The sequence below is a fragment of the Scyliorhinus canicula genome, chromosome 11 (genome assembly GCF_902713615.1).
Source record: "Scyliorhinus canicula chromosome 11, sScyCan1.1, whole genome shotgun sequence".
NCBI classification, from domain to species: domain Eukaryota; kingdom Metazoa; phylum Chordata; class Chondrichthyes; order Carcharhiniformes; family Scyliorhinidae; genus Scyliorhinus; species Scyliorhinus canicula.
This window is the reverse complement of record NC_052156.1, coordinates 126,439,157-126,453,084: the sequence shown is the minus strand read 5'-3', so window position 1 is coordinate 126,453,084 and position 13,928 is coordinate 126,439,157. Positions and strand designations below refer to the sequence as shown.

The 13,928-nt window shown below is 47.0% G+C and overlaps 1 protein-coding gene across 4 annotated transcripts in view; it reads right to left on the bottom strand.

The window, feature by feature from the left end:
* hbp1 (HMG-box transcription factor 1) overlaps positions 1-13,928 on the bottom strand; it is a 61,631-nt gene that overhangs the window by 35,072 nt on the left and 12,631 nt on the right. For 3 of the 4 annotated variants that reach the window (XM_038811339.1, XM_038811341.1, XM_038811340.1), the window contains exon 3: positions 2,873-3,113. In XM_038811339.1, coding sequence (XP_038667267.1) covers positions 2,873-3,113 — 241 coding nt within the window. Of the gene's footprint in view, positions 1-2,872; positions 3,114-11,933; positions 11,996-13,928 lie in introns of all 4 variants that reach the window. The other variant, XM_038811342.1, reaches the window with a different exon arrangement.

The following is a 13,928-nucleotide window of genomic DNA, read 5'->3' as shown; positions in this document are numbered from 1 at the left end:
TGGCAGGCGACAACGGTAGGGGAGCCGTGACCGGCGCTGCCAAACTGGTGCCCCTGCACGAAGCCGTCTCCACTCACTCTCAGATAGACCCCATACCCACCATCCACTTCCATATCATGGCAATGTTAGCCGCCCAGTAGTAGTTGATCAGACTCGGCAATGCCAGTCCTCCCTCGCTGCGGCTCCTTTCAAGCATCGCCTTCTTCACCCGCGGTGATTTTCCCTCGCAGACAAAGCTCATGATGATTTTGCCAGTCCTTTTGAAGAAGGACCGTGGGATAAAGATCGGGAGACACTGGAAGATGAACAGGAATCTAGGGAGGATTATCATCTTTACAGTCTGCACCCTCCCCGCCAATGACAGCGGGAGTGCATCCCATCTCCACAACTCCCTCTTCATTTGTTCCACCACTCGTCAAATTTAACTTATGCAACCTGCCCCAGTCTCGTGCCACCTGTATCCCCAAGTACCGGAAACTTTCCTCAACCAGCCTAAATGGTAGCTCCTTCAGTCTATTCTCATGGCCCCTTGCCTGCACCACAAACATCTCACTCTTGGCCATATTTAATTTGTAGCCTGAAAACCGGCCGAACTTCCTCAATGTTTCCAGTATATTTTCCATCCTGGCCAGTGGGTCCGACACATACAGGAGCAGGTCGTCCGCATAGAGAGAGACCCTATGTTCCACGCCCCCCCCCCAGTCATTCCCTTCCACCCCTTCGCAGCTCTCAACGCAATCGGCAACGGCTCTATGGCCAGCGCGAACAGCAACGGGAGAGTGGGCATTCCTGTCTGGTCCCGCCCGCGATGTAGTCTGAAATAATCTGACATTATCCTGTTCGTCCTAACGTGAGCTTTTGGGGCCTGGTACAATAGTCTGACCCAATTAACCAGTCCCTCCCTGAACCCAAACCGTGCAAGCACCTCCCACAAATAGCCCCACTCCAAGGCTTTCTCAGCGTCCATTGCCACCATTACCTCCACCTCCTTGCCCGTCGGGGGCATCATGATCATATTAAGCAATCTTCTCAAGTTAGCTGTCAGCTGCCTGCCTTTCACAAACCCTGTCTGATTGTCCCCAATCACCTCCAGTACGCAGTCCTCAATTCTAATCGCCAGGACCTTGGCATCCACATTGATCAGGGAGATTGGCCTGTATGACCCACAGGATTCCGGGTCCTTGTCCCGCTTCAATATCAGTGAGATGGTGGCTTGCGACATCGGCGGCGGCAGGGTCCCTCTGTCCCTTGCCTAGTCAGGACCGGTCCCACTATCTCCGAGAACTTCTTGTAAAACTCTACTGGGTATCCAGCCGGCCCGGGGGCTTTCCCCGACTGCAAGGCCTTCAGGCCCCCCAATACCACCTTCGCTCTAAATCGGGGCCCCCAGCCCGTCCACTAGTCCCCCGTCTACTTTTGGGAAGGTTAGTCCGTCCAGGAACCTTTTCATCTCCTCAGGCTCTTCCGGGGGTTCTGAATTGTACAGCTTACTATAGAAGTCCCGAAATACCTTAGTCAGTCCTGCCGGGTCCTCCACTCTGCTCCCCTCCCCATCAACCACTCTACTTATTTCCCTGGCCGCCTCCCTCTTCCTGAGTTGCTGCACTAGCAATCTGCTGGTCTTCTCCCCATGCTCATACACCACTCCGCTCGCCTTCCTAAGTTGTTCCACAGTCGTGGTTAGCACCCCCAGTTCCGCCTGCAATCTCTGTCTCTCCCCGAGTAGGTCCTCCCCCGGGGACCCCGCATACTCCTCGTCTATCCGGTAAATTTCCCTAACCAATCTGTCCATTTCTGCTCTGTCTGCCCTGACCCTGTGAGCCCGAATTGAGATCAGCTCCCCCCTCACTACTCCCTTCAGCGCCTCCCACAGGATCGCTGCTGAAACCTCCCCATATAGTTCACCTGCATACACTTCCGAAGTCTCTCACATGTCCCCTCCTCCGACAACAATCCTACGTCTAACCTCCATTGCGAGCGTTGGTAATTCGCCCCCCTGACCTGCAGGTCCACCCAGTGCAGGGCATGGTCCGAGATAGTGATTGCCGAGTATTCCGTATTCTTTACCCCCCCCTACACAGTCCTTGCTCAAGATAAAAAAATCAATCCTAGAATATACTTTATGAACATGCGAGTTTCCCAATCTTCTGATCTACATTCATTTTTACAGCATTGTACAATTTTTCTTTAAATTTGATTCCACCCGTAACTTCCTTGGTTAGTCACGGATGGTGGATCCTTTTCATAGTCTTTCTTTCTCAATGGAATATAAATTTGTTGAGTTGTGAAATATCACCTTAAAAGTCTGCCACATTGCTTCCCTCCTAACTGACCTTCAAACCTTTTTTCCCAGCCCACTTTAGCCAATTCTGTCTTCATACCTTTGTAATTATGAGATTAAGATACTCGTTTCAGACCCAAATTTCTCATCCTCAAACTGAATATGAAATTCTCTCATATTATCATCACCCTTAGAGGATTCTTTACTGAGACCACTAATTAATCCCATCTTATTACACATTACCAGGTCTAATATATCCTATTCTCCGATTGGTCCCAGAATTTAATGTTCTAACAAAATGTGTTGGATACACTCTATAAACTCAACCTCCAAACTACCTTTGCCAATTAGATTCTATAAGATTATCTATAATCAAAAGCTCCCACGATTATTACAAGCCCTTGTTAGTTCTAGATTTATACTTCATCGTACATTATTGCTACATACAACATTCACATTTTGCTACACATATGACAAGTGTGAATTGTGTACATTTGACATTTAGTGTTGGCAATTATATTCAACAGCAATATTCTTGTCTCTTCAATCCTAATAAAGTTGCTCGCTGACTGAAACGCCATATACACAAACCTGTTGTAAAATGTGCACTGCATGAGAGGACTTTGTGGACTTGTGGCTATATTAGCGAGTTCAGTCAGCCAATTGACACTAGATTCACTAGTGAAAGGTGGCAAGGCACTATCAGATGATCTAGATGTACACATGGTTCGAGTAGACCTTGGGCATTCTTGATGAGACACACCACTACTAAGTCGGAAGGCTGCAGATATGGATCTATCAGTCTCTACAGCTCTCAATTCTGGAAGATCATCTAGAAAACAAGAAATATCCAGAAACTCAAAATATTCTTTTGTGTATGATCAGATGATTTGCAAAATAAATTACATTTCTAGATTACATGCATCATTAAGAAATTGGAAAAGTAACTTGAACCAATTGTTACACATCAGAGTAGCGCATTATCTGACAGGTAAAGATGCCTCAAACAATCTTAAAGACACTCAGGACAGCAGGCGCAATTCCAAGATCTTATGCTCACAGAAAACAGATCAGAAATAAGGGTGCAATATTACAACCTCGATTCTCTTGCCCATGCCTCCTGCAAGCATGGTCACCTGCTGAAATAATTGATCATGAAATCACTTCATCATCTGCCATGCCTAACAAATGCTGAAGCAGCTTAGTTTGTTGAATGGCGTGCTCCTGATTCTGATCCTATGTTAAGCACTTTTAAAAGCAACAGCATTATAATATTTTGCCAATAAAGAAGTGGATATTTTGCAGTTAATGTATGCAGAGGATTGCCATTTCTTCACAATCTTGATTTCCATACATAATTCCATAATATAAGTTCATGTTCATATTTGGGGATAGGAAGGAATGTGGAGTTGAAGTTACAATCAGATAAGCCATGATCTTGAATGGCAGAGCAGGTTTGAGGGGCAGAATGGCCTACTCCGTTCCTAATTCATATGTTTGTGTGCTATAGTAAACTTCACAAATGAACTGCAACAAATTCAAATTTTAGCATTTGAAATATCACATTGTCTTAACATACAGCACTGGCAACATCTCAATTTTAATATTCTCATCCGTGTTTTAAAAACCCTCCAATGCCTTGTCACTTCCCCTCTCTGTAGCCTCCTTGAGCCCTACAAACTTTCGAAGTTTCTGCATCCCTCCAATTCGGATCCTGAATTTTGCACATCCTGAATTTTAAATCAACCCACGGCAGCTGTGCCATTCACTGCCTAGGCCCTAAGTTCAGGAATTTGCTCTCCAAGTCTCCCCACCAAACCATCCTCCTTGAAACACGCTCCTCAAAATCTACCTCTGACCATTTGTCCTCATATTTCCTTGAAGTTAAGTGTCAAACTTTGTTTGAGAATGCTTCTGTGAATCTAACTTAGTCAAGGCTTCCAAGGAAATACTCGATATAAATGCAATTGTTTTTTATTCATTGAAACATATCTGAATCAAGATGATCAAATTTTAAATCTGGTGAGGTCAATCACGAAGGTCTTAAAAACACATCCAAGTATTTCACAACCACAGTTCTAATGAAAGTGGAGATTGTTTTCTATTGAAAGAAGTAGTTTTAGCAATCTTTGTTAGATAAGGTAAAATTTTGTGATCCTTTTCATCCACCTTGAATATTACAGGATACTATATTAAGGTTCTAGAATTACAAAATACATGGACTGCAGATATTTTTAAAAATCACTGCTCCATATACAGTGAAAGTATGTGCCCATTATGGGTGCTGTTGTAATTTACTCAATGCAATGCCTCTCAAATAAACACTCTCCCCAACAATTCATTCTAATCTTAACAGCAATTATGTGAATTAAATGCAGCCTACAGAAGCTTGTTCTCATTTTGTTTACAATCAATGCGTACAGGAAGATGACCCTGTCCCTGCGCACAAGCCAATCAGAATGTATCCTGCTGATCAAGAAAAAGCAGAAACTGTTCATGGAAAGTGAAGCAAGATGAAAATATTGACATTGTATAAGTTCTGTCCCCCTTTATGAAACACAATGAATGATTTCATGATGGAAAATATTGATCTGACACCTTCAGAGACAACCCGAGTTTGAACATATTCCATTAACCAAACCTCTAATCTAACACGTCATCCTAAGTTCTAGTATTCATACTTCAGAAATTCAATACTCCTTTCATTGATTGCAAGTAAAATGACCTTGTGTGTAGGTATCAACAAAAAGAGTCTTTTGGGAGCAAATAGAAACAGAAGAACACATTCCACTGTACAATCTAATGATATAAGTTAAGACACAGTGAAACCAATGTCAATTCTTTCATTCCATTCAGTTAATCACTTTATTGTTCACACTGACAAGAGCGAAGCTACTCTCTGGGCATTGCACACTATAAGGAATAGCTTTCCACCCAAATAAATACTTTTGAGCTGTAGTCACTGGTATATTATAGGCAATGTTTCAAATGGTGGAGCAGACTCGAGGAGCTAAATGGTTCACTACTGCTCCTAATACATATGTTCACATCCCACTCTAGATGGTTGAGGTGAACTGGACTAGATGGCTGTTGTCATCCATAATTGTCTTGCGAACAGAGGGTAAAATCATGGCTCAGATTCTGTCTATTTTATTACCAATGGATGTTTGCAAAACAGGCTTTGTGGGGTGAAATTGCCAGGACAGGAGTGCAAAATTGGTTCACAGCAAATCAGTAACCTGTTTTATCCGACAAATGATTCTCAAGCACCTTTTCCATTGACTTCAATCTTGGCCTTTGTCTGCTTACTTATCATTGCATACTTCTTGGTGCCTTCTTGGGTTTTTTGATGCATTAGAATATCATAAAGTTATGTTGCATAGTAGAGATTGAAAGCAGCAATCAGCAGAGTCTTCAGAAGATGGTGGTGGGAATCTGAAACTCACTGCCTGGAAAAGGTGGCAGAGGTGGGAATCCTCATTTAGATGAGCACTTAGGACATCATAGCATACAAGGCTATGGAGCAAGTACTGGAAAATGGGATTGAAATAGCAACAGTTGCTTGACGGCCGGCACAGACAGGCTGGGCCAAACGGCCTCTTTCTGTGCTATAAAACTCCATGACACTATGACTTGCTGATCAAGAAAACATTGATATTTGTGAACCACTCTGTCTTTGTTCTTTGACTTCTTAAAAGTTGTGTTGCGCAGAGACACCCGAGGACTCCAATGTGACTGACGGTGAAGACCTATGTTGTTCAATTATTCTACTCTTGTTCATGGATCATTTGCTCTTTGTACCCTGTGATATTACTGATAAAATGGAATCCAATTACATCCTATGAAATCATTATTTCGAATATCATGCACCCAGGCAGAAGGTCTTTTTTTCCTTCCACAGAATGGAAACGATCTTGTGTAGTTTATCTGTTCCCCCAAATATGAATTTATTGTCCCCATGTTCATATAATGTAATGTGCAGAACATGTTAATAAGGGATGAGGCAGTCACCAAAATCAGTGTTACCATCTGCACACTCTTATAAATAACTATTAGGGTGGCTTCTGGTTGCTGCTATGCCTGGGTAGGTTGCACAATGGGCAGCTTCCGCCGATAACGGACTTTTGGGCCCTTTTAAGGAGCCTCAGCGGCATTTTTTTGACGATTCCCGGGGTGGGAAGGTAGCAGTGAGGGTCCCCCAGCACTGTATGGACTGGACCAGGAGCAGAGCGGTCAAAAAAGTGGCTTTAGAGCAGAATGGGCACGAAAAAACAAGATGGCGGCAGACGGGGACCAGGCAGCGTGGGCCCAGTGGTCTCGGGAGCAGCAGGAGTTTTTAAAAAGCTGCTTTGCTGACTTGAAGGCGGAGATGTTGGCCCCTATGAAGGTGTCGATTGAAAGGTTGGTGGAGACCCAGAGGATGCAGGGGACGGCGATTAAGGAGGTGCAGCAGAAGGCCTCTGACAACGAGGACGTGATTCTGGGCCTGGCGGTTAAAGTGGAAGCGCACGTGGCACTTTACAAAAAATGGCAGGAGAAGCTGAAGGACCTGGAGAATAGGTCGAGAAGGCAGAACCTGCGGATTCTGGATCTCCATGAAGACGTGGAGGGGTCGGATGCTGGGGCGTATGTGACCACGATGCTGAGCACGCTGATGGGAGCGGGGGCCTTCCCGAGGTCCCTGGAGCTGGATGGAGCGCACAGAGTCCTGGCCAGGAGGCCGAGGGCGAACGAACCGCCGAGGGCGATGGTGGTGAGGTTTCACCGCTTCACCAACAGGAAGTGTGTCCTGCGATGAGCGAAGAAGGAGCGGAGTAGCAGGTGGGAGAATACCGAGATCCGTATTTATCAGGAGTGCAGAGCTGGCCAAGAAGCAGGCAGGATTCAACCGGGCTAAGGCGATCCTCCACGGGAAAGGGGTGAAGTTCGGGCTGTTACAGCCGGCGAGACTGTGGGTCACATACCAGGACCGACACCACTATTTTGATACGCCGGATGAGGCGTGGACTTTTAGCAAAAACGAGAAGCTGGACTTGAATTAATAGTTTGCAGTATGTTATGTGGGATGTTGGTGAGGGAGTGGGGGCGATGCTTGTTTGGGTGGGGTTTTTTCCCCACGTTTTCTTAGGAATGGGTAGGCCAGTAGCCCGGGGCCCTCGGGAACTGGGGTGAGGTTGCAGTTGAAAGGAAGTTGTAGGCTGCAGGGGGTCCGTGTAGTGCTGGTGAATGTGTATGCCCCAAACTGGGATGATGCAGGGATCATGAAGCGGATGTCGAGTCGGATCCCGGATCTGGAGACAAGTAGTTTGATAATTGGGGGGGGGGGGGGGGGGGGGGGGGGAGGAAGAAGAGACTTCAATACGGTTCTGGACCCGACACTGGATCAGTCTAGATAGAGGACAGGTAAGAGACCGCCAGCGGCTAAGGTAATGAGGGGGTTCAGGGAACAGATGGGGGGAGTGGATCCGTGGAGATTTACCAGGCCAAGGGCGAGGGAGTTTTCCTCCTCCTCCCATGTACACAAGGCTTACTCGCGGATAGACTTTTTTGTGGTAAACAGGGCACTAATCCCAAGAGTGGAGGGGGTGGAGTACTCGGCCATTGCGATCTCGGACCATGCCCCACACTGGGTGGACCCGCAGATGGGAGAGGAGAGAGGTCAGCGCCCGTTGCGGCGAATGGACGTGGGACTACTGGCAGACGAGGAGGTCTGTGGGCGGGTCCGGGGGTGTATCCAAAGATATGTGGAGACCAATGAAAATGGGGAGGTGTCGGTGAGTGTGGTCTGGGAGGCGCTGAAGGCGGTGGTCAGGGGGGAGTTACTTTCAATCAGGGCCCACAGGGAGAAGAGGGAGAGGATGGAGAGGGAGAGATTGGTGGGGGAGATACTGAGGGTGGATAGGGGATATGCGGAATCCCCTGAGGAGGGGCTGTTGAAGGAGCGCCGGAACCTCCAGACGGAGTTTGACTTGCTAACCACGGGGAAGGCTGAGGCCCAGTTGAGGAAGCTACAAGGAGCAGTATATGAGTATGGGGAGAAGGCAAGCCGGATGTTGGCACATCAGCTTCGGAAGAGGGAGGCGGCTAGGGAGATTGGGGGAATTAGGGATAGGAGGGGGAACACGGTGCGGAGTTCAGCTAAAATAAGCGAGGTCTTTAAGAGGTCAGGACTCCCGGAAGGTGGGGGATGCGACAGTTCCTGGACCAACTTAGGTTTCCAAAGGTGAGGAAGGGCGGCTAGAGGGTTTGGAGGCTCCGATTGGGATGGAGGAGTTAGTTAAGGAGTTGGGGAGTGTGCAGGCGGACAAGGCCCTGGGGCTGGATGGATTCCCCGTTCAGTTCCACAGGAAGTTTTCGGAGCTGTTGGGCCCGCTGTTGCCGAGAACCTTCAACGAGGCTAAGGAAAAGGGAATCCTTCCCCCGACGATGTTGCAGGCTTTGATCTCGCTTATCCTCAAGCATGATAAGGACCCGTTGCAATGCGGCTCCTATAGGCCGATTTTGCTTCTTAATGTTGATGCAAAACTGTTGGCCAAGATCCTGGCCACTAGGATTGAGGATTGTGTCCTGGGAGTGATTCATGAGGATCAGACGGGGTTTGTGAAGGGAAGGCAGCTGAATACGAATGTGCGAAGGCTCCTGAATGTGATCATGATGCCCTTGGAGGGGGGGGGGGGGGGGGAACGCAGAAGTGGTAGCGGCAATGGACGCGGAGAAAGCCTTTGATCGAGTGGCGTGGGAGTACTTGTGGGAGGTGTTAAGCAGGTTTGGGTTTGGGGAGGAATTCATAGCATGGGTCAAATTGTTGTACCAGGCCCCGGTAGCAAGTGTTTCGACGAACCGACTGTGGTCAGAGTATTTCAGGTTAGATCGTGGAACAAGGCAGGGGTGCCCTTTGCCCCCCCTGCTGTTTGTCTTGGCGATTGAGCTGCTGGCCATGGCGTTCAGGGAATCCAGAAACTGGAGGGGATTGGTCCCGGGGGGACACCGCGTTTCACTGTATGCAGATGACCTGCTTTTGTACATTGCAGATCCGTTGGAGGGAATGGGGGAGATTATGCAGATTCTTAGGGATTTTGGAAACTTCTCGGGATACAAGCTAAATGTGGGGACAAGGGAGCTTTTTGTAGTGCATGCGAGGAGCCAGGAAAAGAGATTGGGGGAGCTACCGCTCAAGATGGTGGAGAGGAGCTTTCGGTACTTGGGTATCCAGGTAGCCAAGAGTTGGAGGGGTTTTGCACAAGCTCAATTTAGCGCGCCTGGTGGATCAGATGGAGGAGGACTTTAGGAGGTGGGATGTGCTGCCACTCTCCCTGGCGGGTAGGGTGCAGTCTGTAAAGATGACGGTCCTCCCTAGGTTCCTGTTCACCTTCCAGTGCCTGCCTATTCTCATCCCCAAGTCCATCCTTAAGCGGGTAAATAGGAGTATTACAGGATTTGTGTGGGCAAATAAGACCCCACGGGTTAAGAGACTTTCTGGAGCGCAATCGTGAGGGAGGTGGGTTGGCACTGCCGAACCTGTGCAGCTATTACTGGGCAGCGAATGTTTCTATGATTCGGAAGTGGGTAATGGAGGGAGAGGGGGCAGCATGGAAACGTCTAGAAGCATCGTCCTGTATAGGCACTAGCTTGGGGGCACTGTTGACGGCACCGTTGTCACTTCTGCCGACGCAGTATACGACGAACCCGGTGGTGGCGGCGACACTGAGGGTTTGGGGGCAATGGAGACGGCATAGGGGGGAGGTAGGGGCCTCAGTTTGGACCCCGATACGGAACAATCATAGGTTAATTCCAGGTAGGATAGATGGTGGGTTCCTAAGCTGGCATAGGGCAGGAATCAAAAGGATGGGGGACTTGTTTATTGATGGGACCTTGCCAGTCAGAGGGCGCTGGAAGAGCAATTTGGGTTACCCCGGGGAATACCTATAGGTACATGCAGGTTTGGGCGTTCGTGAAAAAGCAGGTGTGGGAATTCCCAGGGCTGCCTGCTCGGAGGATACAGGATAGGGTGGTCTCGGGCGTGTGGGTTGGGGATGGCAAGATATCGGAAATATATCAGGAGCTGCAGGAGGCGGAGGAGATCTCGGTGGAAGGGCTGAAGGGCAAGTGGGAGGAGGAGCTGGGCGAGGAGCAGGATGAGGGCCTGTGGGCCGACGTCCTGGGCAGGGTCAATTCCTCCTCATCTTGCGCCAGGCTTAGCCTGATTCAGTTTAAAGTGGTGCATCGGGTGCATATGACAGGGGCGAAAATGAGTAAGTTTTTTGGGGTAGAGGACAGGTATGAGAGGTGTTCAGGGAGCCCAGCTAATCATGCTCATATGTTCTGGGAATGCCCAGCACTAACGGAATTTTGGAAGGGCTTCGCTCACGCTATGTCCAAGGCCTTGGACACTCGGGTCAAACCGAGTTGGGGGATAGCGATATTTGGGATATCGGATGATCCGGGAGTGCAGGAGTCAAAAGAGGCCGGCATTCTGGCCTTTGCCTCCTTGGTAGCCCGGAGAAGGCTCTTGTTAATGTGGAGAGACGCGAATCCCCCAAGCGTGGAGGTTTCGGTCAGTGACATGGCGGGGTTTCTCAGGCTGGAGAAGATAAAGTTTGCCTTGCGAGGGTCTCTGCAGGGGTTCTCCGGGCTGTGTCAACCGTTCCTTGACTTTCTCGCTGAACGATAGGTGGAGGTCAGCAGCAGCAGCAACCCGGGGAGGGTTGTTTTTGCGTCATTTGTTAGGGGCAGATGTCCCATTTTGTTTCCAATTGTTAAATTTTTTTCAGTCTGTTAGAGGGTTAAGTGGTTTTTGTTGATATATTGCTTTATTCTCTTTGCATTATTTTCTTTTTTTTAGTGTTTTGTAAAAAAAACTATTGAAAAATTTGGAATAAAAACATTTTAAAAAAAAATATAAATAAATAAATATTAGGATATTTTCCTGTCAAATTAACAATATTGCAAAATGCTACTAAAGTAAAATGGGTGCTCTCTGGTTTGTTTAATACTCGCAATGGGATCACCTGTAGGATGCACACGTTCTAATACTGCATTATATCATTGCTGTTCTTAATATCAATGACCTGTGCTGCATATGTATTGGACAATATTTGTAACCAATGGGTGGTATCATGTTACATGTAGCTTTCTGAGATTGGTGAATCTTGAGAGGAGGAACATATGACGCATGATTGAGGGAGGTGGGTGGAATAAGCTTGAAAAGAAGTAAAACACCAGGGCATTCTGATTTCTCTCCCTGAGCCTGTGAGAAATGCGTGATCAAAATTATTTAAAGTTGTACCAATCCAGTTCCTATTGGGCAAGGGTCTATAAACAGAAAATGGGTCCTAACTGGTAATCTCACTCAGAAAAAAAACACAAATACTGGAAACAGAAAAGATGACACTGGTATAGTGGAGGAGGTTCTCTTGAGGAACATTAATGGATTAGAGCTGAGGGAGATTACTCTGCATTTGGCTGGACAATAATTGAGTGGTTTATGACTACACTGCATGCCTGAAATTCTGCATTCAGTAAGAGGGCAGCGACTTCATAATACACAGGAATCCTCAGTGGACTGATGATTTAGCCAAAATGTGGCAATCAGTAGGCAATGATAACAAAGTCTAATAAGTACGTTATACATTCAAAGGTCAAAGATCCTCACCACATGTATCCATCTTTTTTAAACAAAAGGCTCCAGAACATTCAGAATCCGAATTCAGAAACCTGCACCCAAACAAATAGAATAGATGCATTTAAGGGACAGATGGGCAAGAACATGAAGGAGAAAAATTCAATATGTTGATCAGGGGAGATGAAGTAGGTTGGGAGGAGGATTATTTGCTGCTGAAACATAGACCCTGTTGGAACAGATTTCCTGTTTCTATGCTACAAATTCAACAACATCCACATAATCTCAATTTAAGGAAATTGAACAAGACATAGAACATAAAACAATACAGCACACAACAGGCCCTTAAGCCTATGATGTTGTGCCGAACTTTTGTCCTAGATTAAGAACAAATTCCCATACCAGCCTCCCCGAACAGGCGCCGTAATATGGCGACTAGGGGCTTTTCACAGTAACTTCATTTGAAGCCTACTTGTGACAATAAGCGATTTTCATTTTCAATTAATCTACACCCCCTCATTCTACCGTAATCCATGTATCTATCCAATAGCCGCTTGAAGGTCCCTAATGTTTCCGACTCAACTACTTCCACAGGCAGTGCATTCCATGTCCCCAATACTCTCTGGGTAAAGAACCTACCTCTGACATCCCCCCTAGATCTTCCAACATTCACCTTAAATTTCTGTCCCCTTGTAATGTTTGTTCCACCTGGGGAAAAAGTCTCTTGACTGTCTACTCTATCTATTCCCCTGATCATCTTATAAACCTCTATCAAGTCGCCCCTCATCCTTCTCCGTTCTAATGAGAAAAGGCCTAGCACCCTCAACCTTTCCTCGTAAGACCTACTCTCCATTCCAGGCAACATCCTAGTAAATCTCTTTTGCACCTTTTCCAAAGCTTCCACATCCTTCCTAAAATTAGGCGACCAGAACTGCGCACAGTACTCCAAATGTGGCCTTACCAAGGTTTTGTACAGCTACATCACCACCTCACGGCTCTTAAATTCAATCCCTTTGCTAATGAACGCTAGCACACCATAGGCCTTCTTCACAGCTCTATCCACTTGAATGGCAACTTTCAAAAATCTATGAACATAGACCCTAAGATCTCTCTGCTCCTCCACATTGCCAAGAACCCTACCGTTAACATTGTATTCCGCATTCATATTTGCCCTTCCAAAATGGACCTCACACTTTCCAGAGTTAAACTCCATCTGCCACTTCGCCCAGCTCTGCATCCTATCTATGTCTCTTTGCAGCCGACAACAACCCTCCTCACTATCCACAACTCCACCAATCTTCGTATCTTCTGCACATTTATTGACCCACCCTTCAACCCTTTCATCAAAGTCATTAATGAAAATCGCAAACAGCAGAGGACCCAGAACTGATCCCTGCGGTACGCCAATGGTAACTGGGCTCCAGGCTGAATATTTGCCATCCACCACCACTCTTTGACTTCTATCGGTTAGCCAGTTTGTAATCCAAACTGGCCAAATTTCCCACTATCCCATGCCTCCTTACTTTCTGCAGAAGCCTACCATGGGGAACCTTATCAAATGTCTTACTAAAATCCACATACACTACATCCACTGCTTTACCTTCATCCACGTGGTTGGTCACCTCCTCAAAGAATTCAATAAGACTTGAGGGAAGACGTACCCCTCACAATCCGTGCTGACTATCCCTAATCAAGCAGTGTCTTTCCAGATGCTCAGAAATCCTATCCCTCAGTACCCTTTCCATTACTTTGCCGACCACCGAAGTAAGACTAACTGGCCTGTAATTCCCAGTTTTGAACAGGGGCACGACATTCGCCACTCTCCAATCCCCTGGTACCACCCCTGTTGACAGTGAGGACGAAAAGATCATTGCCAACAGCTGTGCAATTTCATCTCTTGCATCCCATAGAATCCTTGGATATATCCCGTCAGGCCCGGGGGACTTGTCTATCCTCAAGTTTTTCAAAATGCCCAACACATCTTCCTTCCTAACAAGTATCTCCTCGAGCTTACCAGTCTGTTTCACA